We start from the raw sequence: 19,081 nt of genomic DNA on the forward strand, positions 1-19,081 counted from the left end.
TTTGCTCCAGTTCATGGACTGGATCTCAGGGAGGGGAAGCCCTGCAAAGCTGCTGTGTCGTGTCCAGGAAGAAACTCCACTGGTTAATGTTCAGGACAGCCCTAATAATTGGCTCCCGTTGGCACCGTTATAGAATGGAGCCTCCACGTACAGCACGATTTGGATCTCTCTTTGTAGTCCCACGTGTTGGGGACGGAGGAAGAGGAGGAATTCTCAGCTTTATGTTTGTGAATATTCCAGAGCTCCTTAGTGGGTCACTGTTGGATATGAGACATTCCCCGCCCCCAGCCAGCAGTTGTCCCACCTGCGCCCTTTAAGTCATCACGGTCCACAGAACTGTTTAGCGCAGCAGCCCCTTTTAAGGCGGGGAGGTTTTCTGCAAAGGGTAAATGGGTCCCCCTTGGTAGATTTGGCGGCAGAAGTGGTCATGTGTGTGGGTCTTTCTGCTTTAGGGACAGGAGTGGGACAATGGGGGCTAGTGACGAAGACTGCACCACAACTGTCTGCACCAAGGTCTAAAGCAAACACTTTTCTCTTTCTGCCCAGCGGAACGGAAGCCTCCGTTGTTTAACATGAATGCCATGAGTGCCTTATATCACATAGCGCAGAATGAATCCCCCGTCCTCCAGTCCAGCGAGTGGTGAGTTGGTGGCAGGTCTTGAAGGGTGGGAGCTGAGGAAGTTGTGAACTGAGCTGGGCTTTGATCTAGCTGTGCACCATTTGGGGAAGCAGCTGCTGTATATCAGACTGACTTACCTCTCACTGCCCTTGTGGCTTCTGAGCATAATCTCTACTGCTCTGACCTTCCCCGGGGTTCTGACTGGGACGGAAAGCCTCCATTATACATGCTGTATTGTATTAGCATCCTCCCATTGCAAAGCTGGAGAAATCTCTGGAGGGAAATGAAGTTTTTGGCCAAAGCCTCACTTCAGTTGACTTTCCCCCCATTCCCTTGCAGGTCTGATTATTTCCGAAACTTTGTAGATTCTTGTCTCCAGAAAATCCCCCAAGACAGACCTACGTCAGAGGAGCTCCTGAAGGTGAGTCCAGTGTTGAGGGTTCATCTCCTTAGAAGCAGATATTGTTGGTTTCTCTCTAATTCTGGCTTTTACGTCTCTCACCCATCATTCTCTACCAAGGCCAAGCCCACCTCTGGAGCTGAGGGTCAGCCCTTGAGCCTTTCAGACTTTTTGTGGGTCTCCCGCACTGGCTGCACCTTTGGTGAACCTCAGTTTCCTGCAGTTCCGCACCCTAACAGATTCTTCTGTGCTGCTGGGTGATGGGAAGTCCCGTTCATCAGGGGATGCTGGGTCGGGCAAGAGTGGACATTGTCCGACACTGCCGGGCCTGTCTAGCGCTTATTCCAACCTCCCCTGTTTTCTCCCCTCCCTTTTTCTTCTGTTCTGTGGATTTAAAATGACTGTAAGTTCTTTCAGTTAAGAGGCTTTTTAATTTTTTTTTTAAAAGTGCAGTTTTCTAATTTTGAAGAAGATCTCTGCACCTGCCTCCTTTTACAGGCAGGATCTCTCCAGACCTCAGACAAAGAAAGGTCTACTCCTGGGATCCATTTTTCATGTAATTGGCCAAGGCCTGACCCCGGCCCTTCGGTGTGTGGAGAATGCCCCCTTAAATTAATACGTGCCCAGCCATCCGTAATGCCCCTAGTCGTAGCCCTTGCAGCCCAGGCACAGCACTGCTGGAGGGGTCTGCGTGGTGCTTTCTTGCCTTATTTTCTTCCTGGAGGAATTCCCTTCCTGCTCCTCCTGAGAGAGACCAGGGCTTCCCACATCATCTCAGGGTTCCAGGCCTGGGATCTCGGTGGGGCTTCCTGCACAGGTGTGGTCCTGGGGAGATGGGGCCCTGATGGCTTTCCTTGTGGGTTGTGCCGCAGCACGTCTTTGTCCTCCGAGACCGCCCTGAAACCGTGTTGATAGACCTGATCCAGAGAACCAAGGATGCCGTTAGAGAACTGGACAATCTTCAGTATCGCAAAATGAAGAAGCTCCTCTTCCAGGAGGCTCACAACGGACCAGCGGTGGAAGCCCAGGAGGAGGAAGAGGTGAAGATGGAGGAGGGTGGGCTGGGAGTCACAGAGGTAGTGGCTGGCAACATCTGGCCCCTGCCGATCAGCAGATGCCTCCCGTGCATCTGTTGAGTGCCTCCAGTTGCATGGAGCCAGCCCCCCTGTGCCCACAGAACGGCTGTTTGCTTTTGGACAAGGGTTAGTTGATTTATTTATCAACCTTATGTACGCCACCTCCTCGTAACAATGCTAGGTGGCTTCCTTCCATAAAAGTAGTAAAACCACAATTACAAACACAACAAAAACAACACCACACCACATCCTTGCCTCCCGCCATGGCTGCTGCAGATAGGGACATGTCCTCTCCTGTTATAACAAGGGCTGCTCAGGCTCTTTCATCGAGGACAGCTTTTCAGGCATTGGTTGCCATCCTGTCCTCTTGGGTGGTGGCCCAGCGGTTTCCCCTTTTTGTACAATCCCCTGAAGTCTCACAGGTTTTGGGGCAGGTAAAAGAAAGTAAACCCATTGCTGAAATGGCAAGGTAGCCTTAGACTGCATATTTAAGAGTCACATTTTCTGGCAAATACACCGTTCATGCTTTGAAAGAATAATCACGAGCTTTATATTTCAGCAACAGTAAGGTAGAACTCAGATTATCTATACTGAAGTCAGACAGTAAGCTTGAGCTCAACCAGGTGAACTGAAGCCTCTGTGTTACATTCTTACCTATAGACAGGCCTACCTGGTAAACCGTAGGAATCACTTTGTGAAACTGGCAAATATCTACCAGAGCTGAGCCATGTCATCCTTCTGCAAAAGTTCTGACCTACCTTTGTCCACTCAATGACTGGACGAGGCCTAAGAGTTGCCACAGGGCTTGGGAAAGCTGATGTTTCTATTCGCTTATTTACTACCTATTTTATTGTCTATAAAATTAGGAGCCTTTCTGTGGCTGCCCCTCTTGCATTTGCAGCTTGAACTCTGCTCTCAACCCTTTCCCTCTCTCCCCAGGAGCAAGACCCCAGCGTGGGCAGGACAGGAACAGTGAACAGTGTCGGGAGCAACCAGTCCATTCCCAGCATGTCCATTAGTGCCAGTAGCCAAAGCAGTAGTGTTAATAGTCTTCCAGATGCCTCGGATGACAAAAGCGAGCTGGATATGATGGAGGGAGACCACACGGTGATGTCCAACAGTTCCGTCATCCACCTGAAGCCGGTAATTTGTGTAGGAGGCTGAGATGCTCAGCGGGAGCCTCGGGAATCTGCAAGAGGGGGCAGCAGCAAGCAACATCACACGTGTCATGGCATCATACAATGGCTTTGTTTGGCTTCAACCAGAAACGTACAGTATGTTTCAGGAGGCCAGCTGAAAGATTGGTCTTTGAGAATGACAGCATGGAGGCAGGCGCTGGCCACTGCCTTCTTGAAGGTTGCGGAGTCAATCGTCACTAAGGCAGAGTTGTGGCAGAATGTCACCCCAAGTGCCAGGGAAGAGGGCCATTTTTTCCCCTGGCCCATAGCTGCCTCTGCTGCTTTGGCTGAGGTGTTTTTCAGGAAATCTATGTTTCCTTGTGTGTTGTGTCCCTTCATCAGGTCTTCCTGACTTCTGGCTTGCCTCTTCACTGGCCTCTTATACTTGCCCCCTGAACTTCTCTTTGCGTGGTAGTCGAGCCGCCTCCACTTGGTGTAGTAAAGGGTGGCAAACAGGCGCCAGAGTAGAAGACCCCTTTCTCACAGCAAGTGGGAGGAGGAGCGCTGGATGATGCTCTGAATGGCTTCAGCCATGTGTTCAGTGGCACCTTGTCCTTGGTTGCTTCCTGAAGGAAATTCAAATGAAGGAAGGAAAGAATATCCCGTTAAAATGAGCTAGTTTTGAAGGAGGGCAGAGAGAACACAGGTGTCAGGACTTGATAGATAAATATATTACTGTCATAAAAGACCAGTCATAAAGACGAATAAATACCCATATGTTGACCTGCACTCAAACTTCTGTAAATTAAACCAGTAGAGACATCGGCGTATTGTAATAGCGGTTATGGAAATCAGGCTACAGGTGTTTAGCAGGTATGTGAGAATTATCTTTTGAGTGCTTCAGAACCTCTTCCCGTACTCTGGATTTACATAACATGCTTAACCCAGTCAGTCAGAAACCCAACAACTGCATTTTCACAACATACTGATCTGAGTTAGTTTTAACCTTGGTTAGTAATTCAGTTAGCAGAGCGATGGGAACACCGCCTCTGTGTCTCGGGTATGGCTGAAGGAGCAGTTTTCCTCCCTGCTGTGGTCTCTGTAAATCCCTCTTGCTGGGGCCTGCGTTTGATTTTCCCAAGCGCCACCCAAATGGCCCTCAGTTTCTTCGCTATTTTCTCTGGTCCCAAGGAGGAAGAAAACTACGGAGAGGATTCAGATGCTCGGCTGCGAGGATCGGAGCCGCAGTCTCCACCTCAAGGGTCGCGCCACAGGTCCCATTATCGCAACCGAGAGCACTTTGCTACCATCCGCACAGCGTCGCTGGTAAGTGGCCATGGCCTCTCTCCTTGGCCAGAGTGATGATCATGCGCCAGCCTGCCCTTCAGACAACCCCCTCACTTAGCTTTTTTTAAAAAGAGGGGAGAGTAGAGAACCGGCTTCTACTGTCTCTTTCCAGCAATGACCTCAGACTCCTAAAAGATCCCACTGGGATGATAAACAGCATCCCAAGGATCCAGGCTGCTTTGTGGGGAGCTGCGACTGGCCAGGACCTCCATGGCCACTCCAGGCTCGAAAGAGAAACCCTCAGCTCAGGATAGCCAGCTTCTTGTCCTAATCAGAGTGAATGGCTCCCTAAAATTAAACGTGTTTTTAAAATTAAAACTCGGCTGTAATGAGCAGGGGGGCTCCTGCTGGCCCCTGGCCGCCCTTGCCTGGGTTTGGAAGCTAAGCAGGGTCACACCTGGTTAATACTCGGATGGGAGATTGCCAAGGAATACGAGGGCTGTGGGCAAGACCGGGGGAGCAAAGCAACTTCGGGGGGGACACTGGCAGCAAACTCCTTCTGTATCGCTGCCAAATTCCACGGATCACCAAGAGTCAAGCTCAGCTTGGAAAGGGGCTTCCTTTCTCCACCATGTCAGATTTGATGGTTCTGGCGAGGCTCTGATTTTTCAGGGTTCTCTTGGGGCATCTGGACCGTTGTGTAAGAAAAAGAGGCTCCTTTTCCTTGCCTTAGGAGTCCCCGATACCCCCAGGTGCCATTTCCTCCACTAGCCTAGCTTTTGTGCAGAGGTGCTGAGGAGCCAACGTGGCCCCCGGGCTTCTCGGTCTGCGCAGGTGACAAGGCAAATGCAGGAGCACGAGCAGGACTCCGAGCTGCGGGAACAGATGTCCGGCTACAAGCGCATGCGGCGACAGCACCAGAAGCAGCTGATGGCCCTGGAGAACAAGCTGAAGGCTGAGATGGACGACCATCGCCTGCGGCTGGACAAGGACCTCGAAACCCAGCGCAACAGCTTTGCTGCGGAGATGGAGAAGCTCGTCAAGAAGCACCAGGCGGCCATGGAGAAGGAGGTGAGGGCCTGCTTCCGAGGCGATTGCGCCAGAGCAAGGGCTGATTGGCGGGAAGCGTGCTCTTCCTGGGCAGAGCACAGCCTCTGGTGCTAAAACCGGGCGCGGTCTTGGCTGTCAGGAGGGAGCCTGTGCAACAGGAAGGCAGCTGGGGGTTGGGGTGGGGCTGGGGGCTGGTCTGTAGAAGCCACGCAAGGCCTGTGGTACCAAAATGGTCAGTCGCCAACAAAGAGGCCGCCTCTCGCTCTTCTCTCCTGGTGTGGGGCAGGCGAAAGTGATGGCCAACGAAGAGAAGAAGTTTCAGCAGCACATCCAGACCCAGCAGAAAAAGGAACTCAGCAGCTTTTTGGAATCCCAGAAAAGAGAATATAAACTCCGCAAAGAGCAGCTCAAAGAGGTAACTAGAGGGGGAGGGAGGGTTGATCCGTTGGTTCATTCATTCCTCTGAATTTCAACTCTCAGGAGGTTACAAAAAAAACAGTATACATAAAAAAGAAGAATGTGGCTGACCAGAAGGGCAAACGCATGGCCTTAAGTTAAACAAAGCCAAACTAAACTAACTCTGAGGGGCACCGGGCTGCCTTATCTCAAGGCCTGAGAGAACAACCAGGTTTTGAGTAATTTACGGAACCTCGTAAGGATCGGAGCCACGCAAATCTCCAGGAGAATCTCATCCAGAGGGCAGGGGCTGCAGCCGCGTAGGGGCACCTTCTGGGTCCTGCAAGGGGACGTTCTTTGATAGACAGGACCTGGAGGGCCCCCACCCTGCCTGATCTCACCAGGCAGGCAAAAGCAAGTGGAGCTAAGAGGTCCCCCTGGTAGCCAGGCCCCATGCCATGAAAGGCGGTCAGGGTGATAACCGGAGTCTTGAACTGCACCCAGAAGCCAGCTTGTAACCCGATGTAGCGGGCTGTGAGAATGATGTCGGGGGCAGGAGGAGGAGCCGCAGCTTAGACGTTTAGACGTCATGGGTTTGGTTTCCTGTCTGGACTCCCTCGAAGGGCTGACACCAGTGTCAGTGAGCAGAACACCTAGTTATAACCAGTAGATGACTAGTAACACCTAGTTCTAACGCCTCATTAGCAGCCTAGTTGAGCCTCTTGTTTGGTAAAAAGAGAATGCTCTTCTCTTGGCGGGTTCCTAGCAAGCGCGCCTTTCTTAGAGGGTGTTTGGAAACGCGTTTTATAACTCAGGTGTTGGAGCTAGTAAGTGGTGGCTTTTGTCTTGCCTAAGGGCCGTTCTCGTGCACAGCTCCTGCATAAAAAACCCTCTAAAATTCCATATTTCTCTTTGGATGGAGTAACGCTGCCAGCTTCTATAGTGTTGGGTCTAGCCTAGCAAAGAATTGGCAGAAACAGGACTGTGCAGGCCTTGCTTAACCGAGGAACGGCAAGCAGGCCTTCCCCTGGGAAGGCCCAGCCTCTGGGCCTCCTCTGCTTGGCAGAACTAGTTCTTCCCATTTAACGTGCACAAGAAGAGGTGTCTTGCTGGGGTGGCTTGTGTATTTATGAGCCCCTTGCAACGTTCAGAGAGCGTCTTCCTTTCCTTCTGCCCCTGGAACCAAGCAGTTGCCGCTTTGCTTTTTCCCGTGACAATGGTGGCCCCATTCTTGCTTCCAGGAACTGAACGAGAACCAGAGCACTCCCAAGAAGGAGAAGCAGGAGTGGCTGTCCAAGCAGAAGGAGAACATCCAGCACTTCCAGGCGGAGGAAGAGGCCAACCTGCTCCGGCGCCAGAGGCAGTACCTGGAGCTGGAGTGCCGGCGCTTCAAGAGGAGGATGCTGCTCGCGCGTCATAATTTGGAGCAGGATCTTGTCCGGGAGGTGCGTTGAGGCCCGGGGAGCAGAAGAGGTCCCAGGGAGCGTTTGATCAAGAAGGAGTTGTTCTTGCTCTCTGCACTGCCCTGTTTTGTAAAGCAGAATAGTGCCTGCTTGATCACCTGCAGGAGCCTTTCCCTTGGTAGCATCCTCCAGGCGTAGTGGCTGGAGCCTGGCACCACCGGGGAGCTGCCATTGAAGAAGACGGGGTGCCCGTCTGCTCAGCTGATATTCTGGGTTGGGCTGCCTAGAACAGATGTGACCTTTCTGAGGTCTGAGCGAGCCCCGCTGTAAACTCAGCGCCCGCAGCCTTAAAGGGCCTGAAGTCCCCAGCATGGACATCAGGATGGTTCTTTGAGAATGGGATTAAAAGGCTTCGGCGGAGTCCGGCTCTACTGAGCGGGGGCCGTTTTGTAGCCTTCGTAGAAAGTCACAGGCCTGCCTCCTCCTGACTCTCTGAACATCTCTCAGATTGCTCGGGAAGAATCAAAAGGGACACAAGGAACTAGCCCTGTTGTATCTTCTCCCAAGGAAAAAATAAAAACACGTGCGCCATTTTCGTTTCGAAAGCAAAGGTTAAAAAAAGGCACACTGTAAACCTAGCAAGGGCCTAGATTGTAGGGGATATTTTCCCTCGGCCTGTCAGAAGTGGATTCTGAACAGAAAAGGAAGGAAAATGTATTTCATTTATTTATTTAAAAGACTTACATAGCCACCCATTTTGTAACCCCAATCCCGGGTGATTCACAAGTCAATAAAAACAGTAAAAAGCCCAAACAATCCCAATAAAAACCCACGGCGACCCGGGGCAACACTCTCTCACACATCCGCATGCCATCTTGCTGGGCCCCGGCCTCGTCCTCCCCCAGGCTCGTGGGAAGAGCCAGTTCCTCAAGGCCTTCTGGAAGGCCGGGGGGCGGAGGCCTGCCAGGTCTCTGGGGGAAGGATGTTCCTGCTGGGTCCCACTAGATGGCAGCCTTTAAGAGAAGGGGCCTGGGGTGTATCCGCCCTGTCTGTCCTGGTGGGATGGGCAGATACCCTCAGAGCGAGGCGGCCCCACAAGTAACCTGGCCCGTGCTATTTAGGGCCTTAAAGGCGATTACTGGCACCTTGAACTGTGCCAGGAAAGAAACTGGAAGTCAGTGCAGCTCGCACAGTAGCAGGGCAAACTGTGGGGCGCCTAAAACCGCGCTCACCACTGCATTCTGGGCCGGTTGTAGTTTCCAGATAATCTTCAAGGGCAGTCCCATGTAGTAACTGGGGATGCAGCCGTGGCTTTTCTAGCTGACCAGACTCCTCAGTTACCCATAACAGCAAGCAGAGCATACTGTCTGTAGTCTATCTGTAGGGGAGGCGGGTGGGAGAAGGCGAGTCCGTTGGCCCCTGGTTGGCTGTCTTGACCAACGGTGGTGCCCTGGTTCTGTCTGAGCCAGCCAGGCAGATTTCTGGGCTCAGCGGTTGCCCTTCCCTCCCCTCCCCTCCCCTCCCGCGCTGAGGGACCTCTCCTCAAAGCCCTATTCTTGAACCCAGGAGCTGAACAAGAGGCAGACCCAGAAAGACCTGGAGCACGCCATGCTGCTGCGCCAGCACGAGTCCATGCAGGAGCTGGAGTTCCGGCACCTGAGCACCATCCAGAAGATGCGCTGCGAACTGATTCGGCTGCAGCATCAGACCGAGCTCACCAACCAGCTGGAGTACAACAAGCGCCGGGAGAGGGAGCTGCGGCGAAAGCACGTCATGGAAGTCCGGCAGCAGCCCAAGAGCCTCAAGGTACCTTTCTGGGGACGGGCGCTCCGGGCGGCAAGGGAGGTAAGAAGCGAGTGCCTCTGCCGTGAGGCCCAGGCCAGGCGCTTGGCCGAAGAAAGACGCGCAGATGGATGAGTGCCTTCCGCCGTGCTGAGAAGCCCCCCACGGGAGCTGAGAAGAAGGCGGCACCTCTGCCTTTTGGGGCTGTCAGTGAACGGAGAGCTTTTGCCAGCATCGGTGGCACTTTGCTCAGTTTTCCTCCCAGAAGCAGCAGAAACATCAAAAGAGGTGCGGTCTGTGGGGCAGGGAGGGCCAGCTTTCCCTGGCTACTTGCAAGATAAGAGATGCCAAAGCCTTTGGGCCTCATCCGGTACCCCACCCTGCAGCATTTTCCTTGGCTTTGCCAATGGAACATAAGACCCCAAAGATGTCACCTGTTTTCACTCATCCTAATTCCCTAGCGCTCTGCACCCATCTTTCCAAAATTTTGCAGTCCTTCGCCTAGGGCCAACTCTGTGGTGCATACCATTTTTGTACAAACTGTCCCTCAAAAAGTGAGAGAATATCCCCCTTCCACAATCAGGGCTATGATTCCTGAAAACATCATCCAGCTACGACAAACAGGAGAAACCATTACAGCTGTCCATGAGATTCGGATTTCAGAATTAGCAATTTGAGCTCTGAGTCTGTCTGAGACCAGATGGATTCTTCTCCCAGCAGCCCTCCAAGCCGTGTGGTCTGTGCACAGCTGTAGGTTTTTAGTGCTGGTGTTGTTCTCCTGGGCCCCAGAGCTGGCTGGCCTGTCTGATGACACCACGAGGAGGGGAGGCTGGCCAGGGCTCCTGCATGCCAGGTTGACCCAAGTAATCTTCAGTGGTCATAGTTCTCCCCACACACTGTTGAAAGGAAGCCTGCCGTGGTGGAGAACACGGCAGACTTCGGTCTGGACCTTGGAAGGGAGAGGAGCAGATCTGCAGTGCTGCTTCTTGAGTGTTACCCAAGTCTGGCCCAACATGGTGTCTGATTGCCAAGGAAAGAAATTGGGGGCAGAGGGTTGGCTCCCACGCCCACACCAGGCAGAGTTTGCACCTTGGAGGAGGTGGTTATAGATTCTGTGGGTTGATGGCATGACCAAATTGTTGGACCTAGCAAACAAGGAACTCATTTGAACCCCACCCAGTACCACAGCCCACATAAACACTGTGTTGGCAGGACACACAGAGGCATAAAGGGGCCTGTGGACCCAGCCAAAGGGGCTCCTCCCAAAAAGTCCCGCCTGCTTGTAGGCCCAGGACTTCAGAGAGACTTTCCTTTCGCCGCTGAGCTGTGCTCAGATGGGGACAGCGCACTGTGCTTCTTCTGAAAGCATCGCACCAAGGAAGCTCTTGCTGCCGAACAAGGGGCAGCCCTTAGGAGCTGGGGGGCTGGCCCGCTTCAGACAGGGGCTCCAGCCAGTGAATGAAGTTTTGCTGCAGTCAAACCCTTCGTGGTGGGAGGGTGCCTCTTCCCCTTAGCGGAGCTGGGGTGTGCTGAGAGGCTGCGGCAGCTCGGGCCCTGTTCCTGGCCTGGTGGGAAAGTCTTTGGGGGCTACCCCTTTCCTGGCCAATCCTGATGAACGAGGCACTTCCCACCGGCCAGTCCAGCAACCTGCTAAGAGAGGCCCATCCTCCAGTCTTCCCCAGGTGCCCCGGGCACCTTCTTGGGCGGCCGATCTGCCTCTTCCACTGTTCCTTGAGCAAAAGGAGGAAGAATCAGCTAGTGGCAGGGGCCCACCTACTCTGGGCAACCGGAATCTTCTGCTGACCAAAGATCTATATGAACCATGCAAACCGGATGTCTTTGCATAGCACCAGTTTAGCTAGCCAGGTGGGAGAGCAGAGAGGAAGGGGCAGCCCCTCCCTCCCACCTGTTCTCTGGAACCTGGTCCCGCTGCCGCCACCGCCGCCACCTCTTCCTCTTCCTCCCTGATTTCCAAGGCCAGTATTGGATGCTGGGCCCAGCACATAGGGCATCGTACTTCATAATGGGGTGCCCTGGGAGGGCAGAGCTGGCCCTGCCTTGGAACCAGCAGCCAGCAATGGGGAATTTGTAAGCGTGACTCTTTGACCCTCTCTTGCCAGGAATCTCTTTCTGCACCCAGGTGGGGATAAGACCTGAAATGTCTTTGATGAAACCAGTACTCTATCAGTGCAAGCATGCAGGATCTGATAAGGGTTCCCCAGTGAGCTTGTCACTGTTGGAGGGCATCATTTTTCTGTGCACTAGGCAGGATTGCCATGGATGCCAGAGGCTTACTGAGGGCATCTAAAGAGGGTCTCATCCTGCTGGCAAACTGGTGGGACCTCCTGCCTTGGGGCAGGGAAGGCTCGCATGATGGAGGCTGGGCAGCTGGATGGCAGCTTGAGCCTCCTGTGTGCCCGACCTGTCTGCAGCCTGTCTCTTTGTCTGCCTTCCCTCCTAGTCCAAGGAGCTCCAGATCAAGAAGCAGTTCCAGGACACCTGCAAGATCCAGACCCGGCAGTACAAGGCGCTTCGCAACCACCTGCTGGAGACCACGCCAAAGAGCGAGCACAAGGCAGTCCTGAAGCGGCTGAAGGAGGAGCAGACCCGCAAGTTGGCCATTCTGGCCGAGCAGTATGACCACAGCATCAACGAGATGCTCTCCACGCAAGCGGTGAGCCACCCCTTGTGTTCTGCCACTGTCGCTGCTCTTGTTTACAAGGGGGGACTTTCCAGGAACTGTTTCCTGCAAGTTTGAGCTGCCAGAAGATCAGAGGTCGGCCGCCTTGGCCAGCTCCAGAGGCTGCTCCACAGAAAGCTAAAATGGTGGTTGTGGCTTTGCTGAGAAAGTCCAGCCGAGCCCAGGGAAGGACGGTCCCCCACGGAACAAGTGGTAGGCCATGCGGCTGGCCGGCCGGCCTGCTCGCTGGACCTTCTTAACAGGCGGCAGTGCCTCAGTGGCAGCCCTGCCCCGCTGACCGATTGCCTTGTATTTCAGCTGCGCTTGGATGAGGCCCAGGAAGCAGAGTGCCAGGTCTTAAAGATGCAGCTGCAGCAGGAGCTTGAGCTGCTGAACGCCTACCAGAGCAAAATCAAGATGCAGGCGGAGGCCCAGCATGATCGGGAGCTGCGTGAACTGGAGCAGCGGGTGTCCCTGCGGAGGGCTCTCCTGGAGCAGAAGGTACGGACAGGAGTGAAGCTGGCCCTTGTTCCAAGGAGCGCAGCCCTCGTGCTGGGCTCCTGTCCTCGTGCTGTTTTCCACTCTTGCCAAATTCTGTTAGAGGAGGGTGGAGGCCCAGAGCAGCCCCTGGTCTACCCAAGTAGATTGTGTCATGCGGTGGCCAGAATTTCCCTACAACCCACCTTGCTAGATTCTCTTTCCACCCTCCCCATCCCAGCAAGTCACCACTGAGACAGAAAGAGCACGTCCTGTGCCATGAGTAGCTGCGGAGAGCCCCGCGAACACATTGCTAGAACGGGGGATCAGCAGAAGTGGAGGATAGGCTTGCGTGTCTCCCTCCCCATAGTACTAGCAGCTGGAGGGGCTTGGATTCGGAAGGAAGGGAATGGGAAGAACGTCTTTCTCCCCTGTCCCAGCCCACCACCTCCAGGCTGCCCAAACAGCGCCATTTCCTTCTGTTTCGGTGGGTTGCCTGCCTTCTTGGCCGCTGCCAGTTTCTGCTGCTGAGTTGGCTGCTGAGTGAAGTGATAAAAGACCGCCTAGGTGGCTCTGGCCCAGTGGTTCTTAAATGGGGGGGGGGGTAATTTGGGCATCTCCTGGGGGTAATGAAGCAATTTGTAATTGCTTTTTTGTGAGTTGAGGATCCAGATTGGGGCTGGCGAGATGCTTGTGTAAAACAACAGAGCCTGGGTTTTTTTGCGGGGGGAGCAACATTATTCAGGACCAGGAAAAAGAGTAGTTGAGTCAAACAGCTTAAGAACTAAGCTCTAGGCTCATGCAGTTCTGCGAATTAGCTTCTTGCAAGTCCTGGGGTGCGCTGGAGGAAGCCAGAGATCCAATCTGTGTTCCTTTTGCCACTCTCTTTCTGCACGAAGAGCGGCTTCAGAGCAACACACAGGGTCCAAGAATAAGGTTCCCAGTTGATTTGGGGAATCTCATCTCACTGCATCACAACGTTGCTTTAGGATTTTGGAGAAGGTGGGTTTGGTCTTCCCGGCCCTGGCTTTTAATGGTGCTGGCCAGCCTGCTGGAGTGGAGTGGAGTGAAGTTAAGGCGTTCCGCATTTAATGTTGCAATGCAGGGGTGCTCAGAGCCCTCGGCATGGGAGCCTCAAGTATGGGACGTCCCCTTGCAGCCTTGCCATGTGATTCTGGGCATGTCCTGGGTAGGGATACCAGGATAATCTCAGCAGAAGGGAGCTTTGCCCCAGCAGGGCTCCTCTGCTCTCAGCATCAGGAAGGGCACGGCATGGGCAGGGGAGGGGAGGGCAAATAGGGCTGATGCGCTGCTTGGTGGAAAAAAGTGGCGTCAGGATTGTCTGCGGGTCAGGGGGAGAGCACGCCGAAGGCAGCGCCTTTTGATCCGAGGCCAATGCTGTGGGAGACTCTGGATCCATCAAGTGACTGTTCTTTCACCAGAGCGCCAGGGCTGCTGATCCACTTCTTTAGGGCCCCCCTGGATTACCCCCCCACCTCCCAGCCCCGTTTGCTGAGAATCAGTTGCACATCTCGCAGCCACTTAGAGGTGGGAAGCATTCAAATACAGTGAGGCAAAAAAGTATTTAGTCAGCCACCAATTGTGCAAGTTCTCCCACTTAAAAAGATGAGAGAGGCCTGTAATTTTCATCATAGGTATACCTCAACTATGAGAGACAAAATGGGGAAAAAAATCCAGAAAATCACAATGTCTGATTTTTAAAGAATTTATTTGCAAATCACGGTGGAAAATAAGTATTTGGTCAATATCAAAAGTTCATCTCAGTACTTTGTTATATATCCTTTGTTGGCAATGACAGAGGTCAAACGTTTCCTGTAAGTCTTCACAAGGTTTTCACACACTGTTGCTGGTATTTTGGCCCATTCCTCCATGCAGATCTCCTCTAGAGCAGTGATGTTTTGGGGCTGTCACTGGGCAACATGGACTTTCCACTCCCTCCAAAGGTTTTCCATGCGGTTGAGATCTGGAGACTGGCTAGGCCACTCCAGGACCTTACGAAGCCACTCCTTCGTTGCCCGGGCGGTGTGTTTGGGATCATTGTCATGCTGAAAGACCCAGCCACGTTTCATCTTCAATGCCCTTGCTGATGGAAGGAGGTGTTCACTCAGAATCTCACAATACATGGCCCCATTCATTCTTTCCTTTACACGGATCAGTCGTCCTGGTCCCTTTGCAGAAAAACAGCCCCAAAGCATGATGTTTCCACCCCCATGCTTCACAGTAGGTATGGTGTTCTTTGGATGCAACTCAGCATTCTCTCTCCTCCAAACACAACAAGTTGAGTTTAGACCACAACATTCTACTTTGGTTTCATCTGACCATATGACATTCTCTCAATCCTCTTCTGGATCATCCAAATGCTCTCTAGCAAACTTCAGACGGGCCCAGACATGTACTGGCTTAAGCAGGGGGACACGTCTGGCACTGCAGGATTTGAGTCCCTGGCAGCATAGTGTGTTACTGATGGTAGCCTTTGTTACTTTGGTCCCAGCTCTCTGCAGGTCATTCACTAGGTCCCCCCATGTGGTTCTGGGATTTTTGCTCACCGTTCTTGTGATCATTTTGACCCCACAAGGTGAGATCTTGCATGGAGCCCCAGATCAAGGGAGATTATCAGTGGTCTTGTATGTCTTCCATTTTCTAATTATTGCTCCCACAGTTGATTTCTTCACACCAAGCTGCTTGCCTATTGCAGATTCAGTCTTCCCAGCCTGGTGCAGGTCTACAATTTTGTTTCTGGTGTCCTTCGACAGCTCTTTGGTCTTGGCCATAGTGGAGTTTGGAGTGGGACTGTTTGAGGTTGTGGACAGGGGTCTTTTATACTGATAACAAGGTCAAACAGGTGCCATTACTACAGGTAACGAGTGGAGGAGCCTCTTAAAGAAGCAGTTACAGGTCTGTGAGAGCCAGACATCTTGCTTGTTTGTAGGTGACCAAATACTTATTTTCCACCATGATTTGCAAATAAATTCTTTAAAAATCAGACATTGTGATTTTCTGGATTTTTTTCCCCATTTTGTCTCTCATAGTTGAGGTATACCTATGATGAAAATTACAGGCCTCTCTCATCTTTTTAAGTGGGAGAACTTGCACAATTGGTGGCTGACTAAATACTTTTTTGCCCCACTGTAAGCTGTAAACTAGGTTTAACTGAGTAAAACGCGAACAAGTACTCCTGCTCTGCCATCCTGTGCCCCGAACTCTGAAATCCCTGGCCCTGCCAAACTTTTTATCGCTGCCCCATTCATTGTAGCCCCCTGCCCGCTCCATGGCCCCAGTGCAACACTGGGTGAAGGGTCTTGGCATCGTGGTCCAACCAGCCCAGAGGGAAGGCTGATATCTGCCCGATTCTCCAAAGAGCCACAGCAAAGAGGGGCCTCAACCAGCTTCTGTGGCGCCCTGGCCAGGTGGAAAAGCAGGGGAGTTCGGGGCTCTCTGTGCCCCTCAGAAACCAGGTTCAAAGATTTGGAGTAATCGCCCCCCCCTTCCTGATTTCTTTTCTGTCCAGATCGAGGAAGAGATGCTGGCCCTGCAGAACGAGCGCACGGAACGGATCCGGGGCCTGTTGGAGCGCCAGGCACGGGAAATCGAGGCCTTTGATTCGGAGAGCATGCGCCTCGGCTTTAGTAACATGCTCCTCTCAAATCTCTCCCCCGAGGCCTTCAGCCACAGTTACCCTGGAGCCTCTAGCTGGTCCCATCACCCTTCCGGGGGGCCGGGCCCTCCCTGGGGTCACCCTATGGGGGGCCAGCCACAGGCGTGGGGCCATCCGATGCAGGGGGGACCCCAGCCGTGGGGCCACCCCTCAGGGCCCCTGCAGGGGGTGCCTCGGGGGAGCTCTCTCGGGGTCCGCAACAGCCCCCAGGCCCTGAGGCGGACGCCTTCTGGGGGACGGACAGAGCAGGGCATGAGCCGGAGTGCCAGTGTCACCTCACAAATCTCCAATGGGTCACACCTGTCTTACACATAATCCCTTCCGTTCGGTGCCCCCGTGCGGGTGGCCATTCCACCGGCACTGTCTGCCCACAGGAACTGCTGACAGGCCTCTCTCCCCAGGAGCCGGCCCCGGGCAGCGCAGGCTCAGGGTGCCGTTCAGTGGGCCCGTATATCGGGGCAAGCATTGCGTTCTGCGTTTGCTATTTGGGATGTCATAGTATTTGGCTGCAGAGTTGCTCTCTCGCCTCAAAAGCACTCGTTTTAAGGAAGCGACGTGCGGCCGGGGGGAAGAACCTCCTCCCGCCCAGGGCTATGGGGAGAGCAGGGTCCCCGCCTCTCCTGCAGCTCAGGAAGGGAGGCAAGAGTGCTCCCCCTTTCCTCAGAGGGTGAAGTTGGCCGAGGGGGCGAGCTGCCCCACGGAGTCTCGGCTGCCTCTCCCTTGCGTCGGGCCAGCCGCCCTTCCACGCCTCTCGGGGCGGTTCCTTGTTGAGAGGGGCCCGGGGAAAGCGGCTCCCGGGGACCTTGCCCGTCGGAAGAGGCTGAGGCGCACCCCAGGCCTGCAGCCGTTCGCTGTCTCTGTTGCACTAAGATGCTCAGCCTTGAGGATTCAGGGCGCACGTGATGGCTTGGACAGAACTGCACTAGTAAAATGCACCTGCTAGAAACCTCTTTGCAGTTCAGCCCAAGAGGCTGTGTCGTGTGTGAGTGTGTGTGCACGCGTGAGTGGGAGGGGAAGAGGCAGGAGGGGAGGAGAGCTTTTTTATGGCTTAATACTGTGACATCTCACCGAGGCTCAGCATCAGAGCACCTCCCCGGATCCCTGGCCCCCCCGGTCAGCCTGCTCTCCTTCAGAAACGTTAAGATCTGCAGCCAACCACTCCCAGATTCCAGAGGTCTTGTGAACGCTGCCATAAGTCGCCAATAGGCCGCCAAGAGACCAGGAGTCTCCTCCTGACACTACATTTGCCAGTTGTTATTAGGCTCTTGGGCTTGCCATGGTTTTCTCGTTTACACGTCACTCCGCCACTGTTGTAAGTGTTCGACTTGCCATGGGGAGCCCAGGCCCTCCAGCCGCTGCCGCCGCCACCGCCACCGGAGACATTGTTCACGGGCAGTGTGAGTGGCTGCCAGTCCTTCCCGGACCCATGGCAAGGGGGGCGCTCGTTCTTTGGGGGCCCCGCATCAAGAGACTCGGCTTCCAAGGAGCCGCACAGGCCCCGTTGGGACCCTGGAAGGAGGTGGCTCTGTGCTCAGGGTCTCGGGAACCTTCAGTGCCAGGGCAGGGAAGGGAAGGGAAGGGGTCCCGCTACGAGCACCTGCGGGGTCGCCCGGGAGCAGCTGGCCAGAGGCTCAGTCAAATCACCACCGGCTGCTCCCCCTGGCGTTCTGTTGTACATTAGTTTCCTTGCACACATAAACAAACACTAGCTACTAACTTTAGGATTTGCCTTTTAACACACCTATAGGGCTCAGAAATGTAAAGGTTTTTTTTTTATGTCTTTATGTGACATACTTGTATAGAAGAATATACTCTCGTGTGTCACACTTCTGCTCCTTTTTTAATCAGTGTGACTTTTAATTTAGCTAAATTAAAAAACCACTCCAGGTCCTTTGGTTCAGCTGAATCTCCCTCCTCCCCACTTCGGCTTCTGATTGTGGGGGTCACAGGGAGCAGAAGGGGGCCTGGAGCCTGTCCGGAAAAGAGGGTGCAGAAGGGCCCCCCTCCTGAATTGGACACAGCTGTTCTTGCCAAGTGTGATGTTCTATAAGAGGGCAGGGTGGGGGGGAGCAGCACAGCCCCCTTCGGCGTTTTATCCTGGGCTGATGTGCCTCTGCCAGAGGTCCACAGCTGGGAGACTGCTGGGAGCTTTGTGGGTCGGGGGTGTCTCAGCTGGTTAACTTACTCGTAAGTGGGAGGGGAGGGCGACCACCAAGATGGAAGCCGATCCGTCTCACTCCCGTTCCCAGCCCATCCTCCTCGACCAAGGACCACCAAGCCCAAACTCCCCGTCTGCATATCTGCCTGCCGGGAAGGCATCTTACGAGGGAAGGCTTCCCCAAGCCCTGGCGATGCCTCCCAGGACAGGTGCCCCTTGAGGAGCATGGCACAGGTTACTTGGGGCGGGGGGAGCAGGCGGGGTGCTCCCGTTCTGCTCCTCCCGGCCCGTCCCACCCAGGAGCTGCACTCCGAGCAGAACTTGAACGCGCCCAGCGGCCCCATAGCTTTGCTTGCCTTGACCTTGACCTTCCGAGCAGATGTGATGTCGGTTTCAACATTGGCGTCCTTTTTACTGGGGAGAACTGGGATAGAAGCAGTTCTCTCCCTCCCCACTTGCCATGTACATCATTCTGTGCCAGACCCTAGGCTATTCATGAAATTAATACTTTAAGTAAAACAATTTGCCAAACCCGATTCGGCTGCCTTGGTCTAAGTGTGTGGTGTGCGTGAAGAGGAGCCGGGGTGGGGGCGTGGGTGGGGGGCCAGGGGGTCAACCTGATTTGCGGCTCCTGCGGGGCCTGCTTTTTTGAGGATGGCGAGGCAGGGAAGCCAGTGCGGACTTTTGGTAAGTGCTTCTAATGACACTCGGAAATGGATTCCTCCTGCGCGTGAGTCTTACAGAGCCAGTAGCAGCATGCGGACGTTTTTCTGAGAGAAGTTGTGAACTTTCTGAATCTGTCGGCAAACTCAGGTTTTGTGGGATTTCCTAGTGGTGCTTCGTTCTCCTTGGAGCTCTCTCGCCTCCCTTGCAAAGTTAACTCTTTCCATTTTATCTCATGAGTTTTGTGGGGGGAGAATTTTCCATGTATTCCCTTGCCAGTTTCCACTTAGAATACT

General features: G+C 53.8%; 1 protein-coding gene across 2 annotated transcripts in view; it reads left to right on the plus strand.

Annotated features, from left to right (window-relative positions):
* The window catches only part of TAOK1 (TAO kinase 1), a 56,986-nt gene extending 39,213 nt beyond the window's left edge, over nucleotides 1-17,773 (plus strand). For both annotated transcript variants that reach the window (XM_088138731.1, XM_025169644.2), the window contains exons 9-20: nucleotides 547-640; nucleotides 959-1,040; nucleotides 1,892-2,059; nucleotides 3,035-3,238; nucleotides 4,405-4,539; nucleotides 5,335-5,571; nucleotides 5,837-5,965; nucleotides 7,188-7,391; nucleotides 8,916-9,155; nucleotides 11,593-11,805; nucleotides 12,130-12,312; nucleotides 15,818-17,773. In XM_088138731.1, the coding sequence (XP_087994857.1) occupies nucleotides 547-640; nucleotides 959-1,040; nucleotides 1,892-2,059; nucleotides 3,035-3,238; nucleotides 4,405-4,539; nucleotides 5,335-5,571; nucleotides 5,837-5,965; nucleotides 7,188-7,391; nucleotides 8,916-9,155; nucleotides 11,593-11,805; nucleotides 12,130-12,312; nucleotides 15,818-16,279 (2,351 nt within the window). In that variant the 3' untranslated portion in view covers nucleotides 16,280-17,773. The remainder of the gene's footprint in view (nucleotides 1-546; nucleotides 641-958; nucleotides 1,041-1,891; nucleotides 2,060-3,034; nucleotides 3,239-4,404; nucleotides 4,540-5,334; nucleotides 5,572-5,836; nucleotides 5,966-7,187; nucleotides 7,392-8,915; nucleotides 9,156-11,592; nucleotides 11,806-12,129; nucleotides 12,313-15,817) is intronic.
* The last annotated feature ends 1,308 nt before the right edge of the window (nucleotides 17,774-19,081 follow it).

This window comes from Python bivittatus, unplaced genomic scaffold (genome assembly GCF_059951505.1).
Source record: "Python bivittatus isolate LINGU-HERP-01145 unplaced genomic scaffold, Pbiv_v1 ctg000240_np1212, whole genome shotgun sequence".
Taxonomy (NCBI): domain Eukaryota; kingdom Metazoa; phylum Chordata; class Lepidosauria; order Squamata; family Pythonidae; genus Python; species Python bivittatus.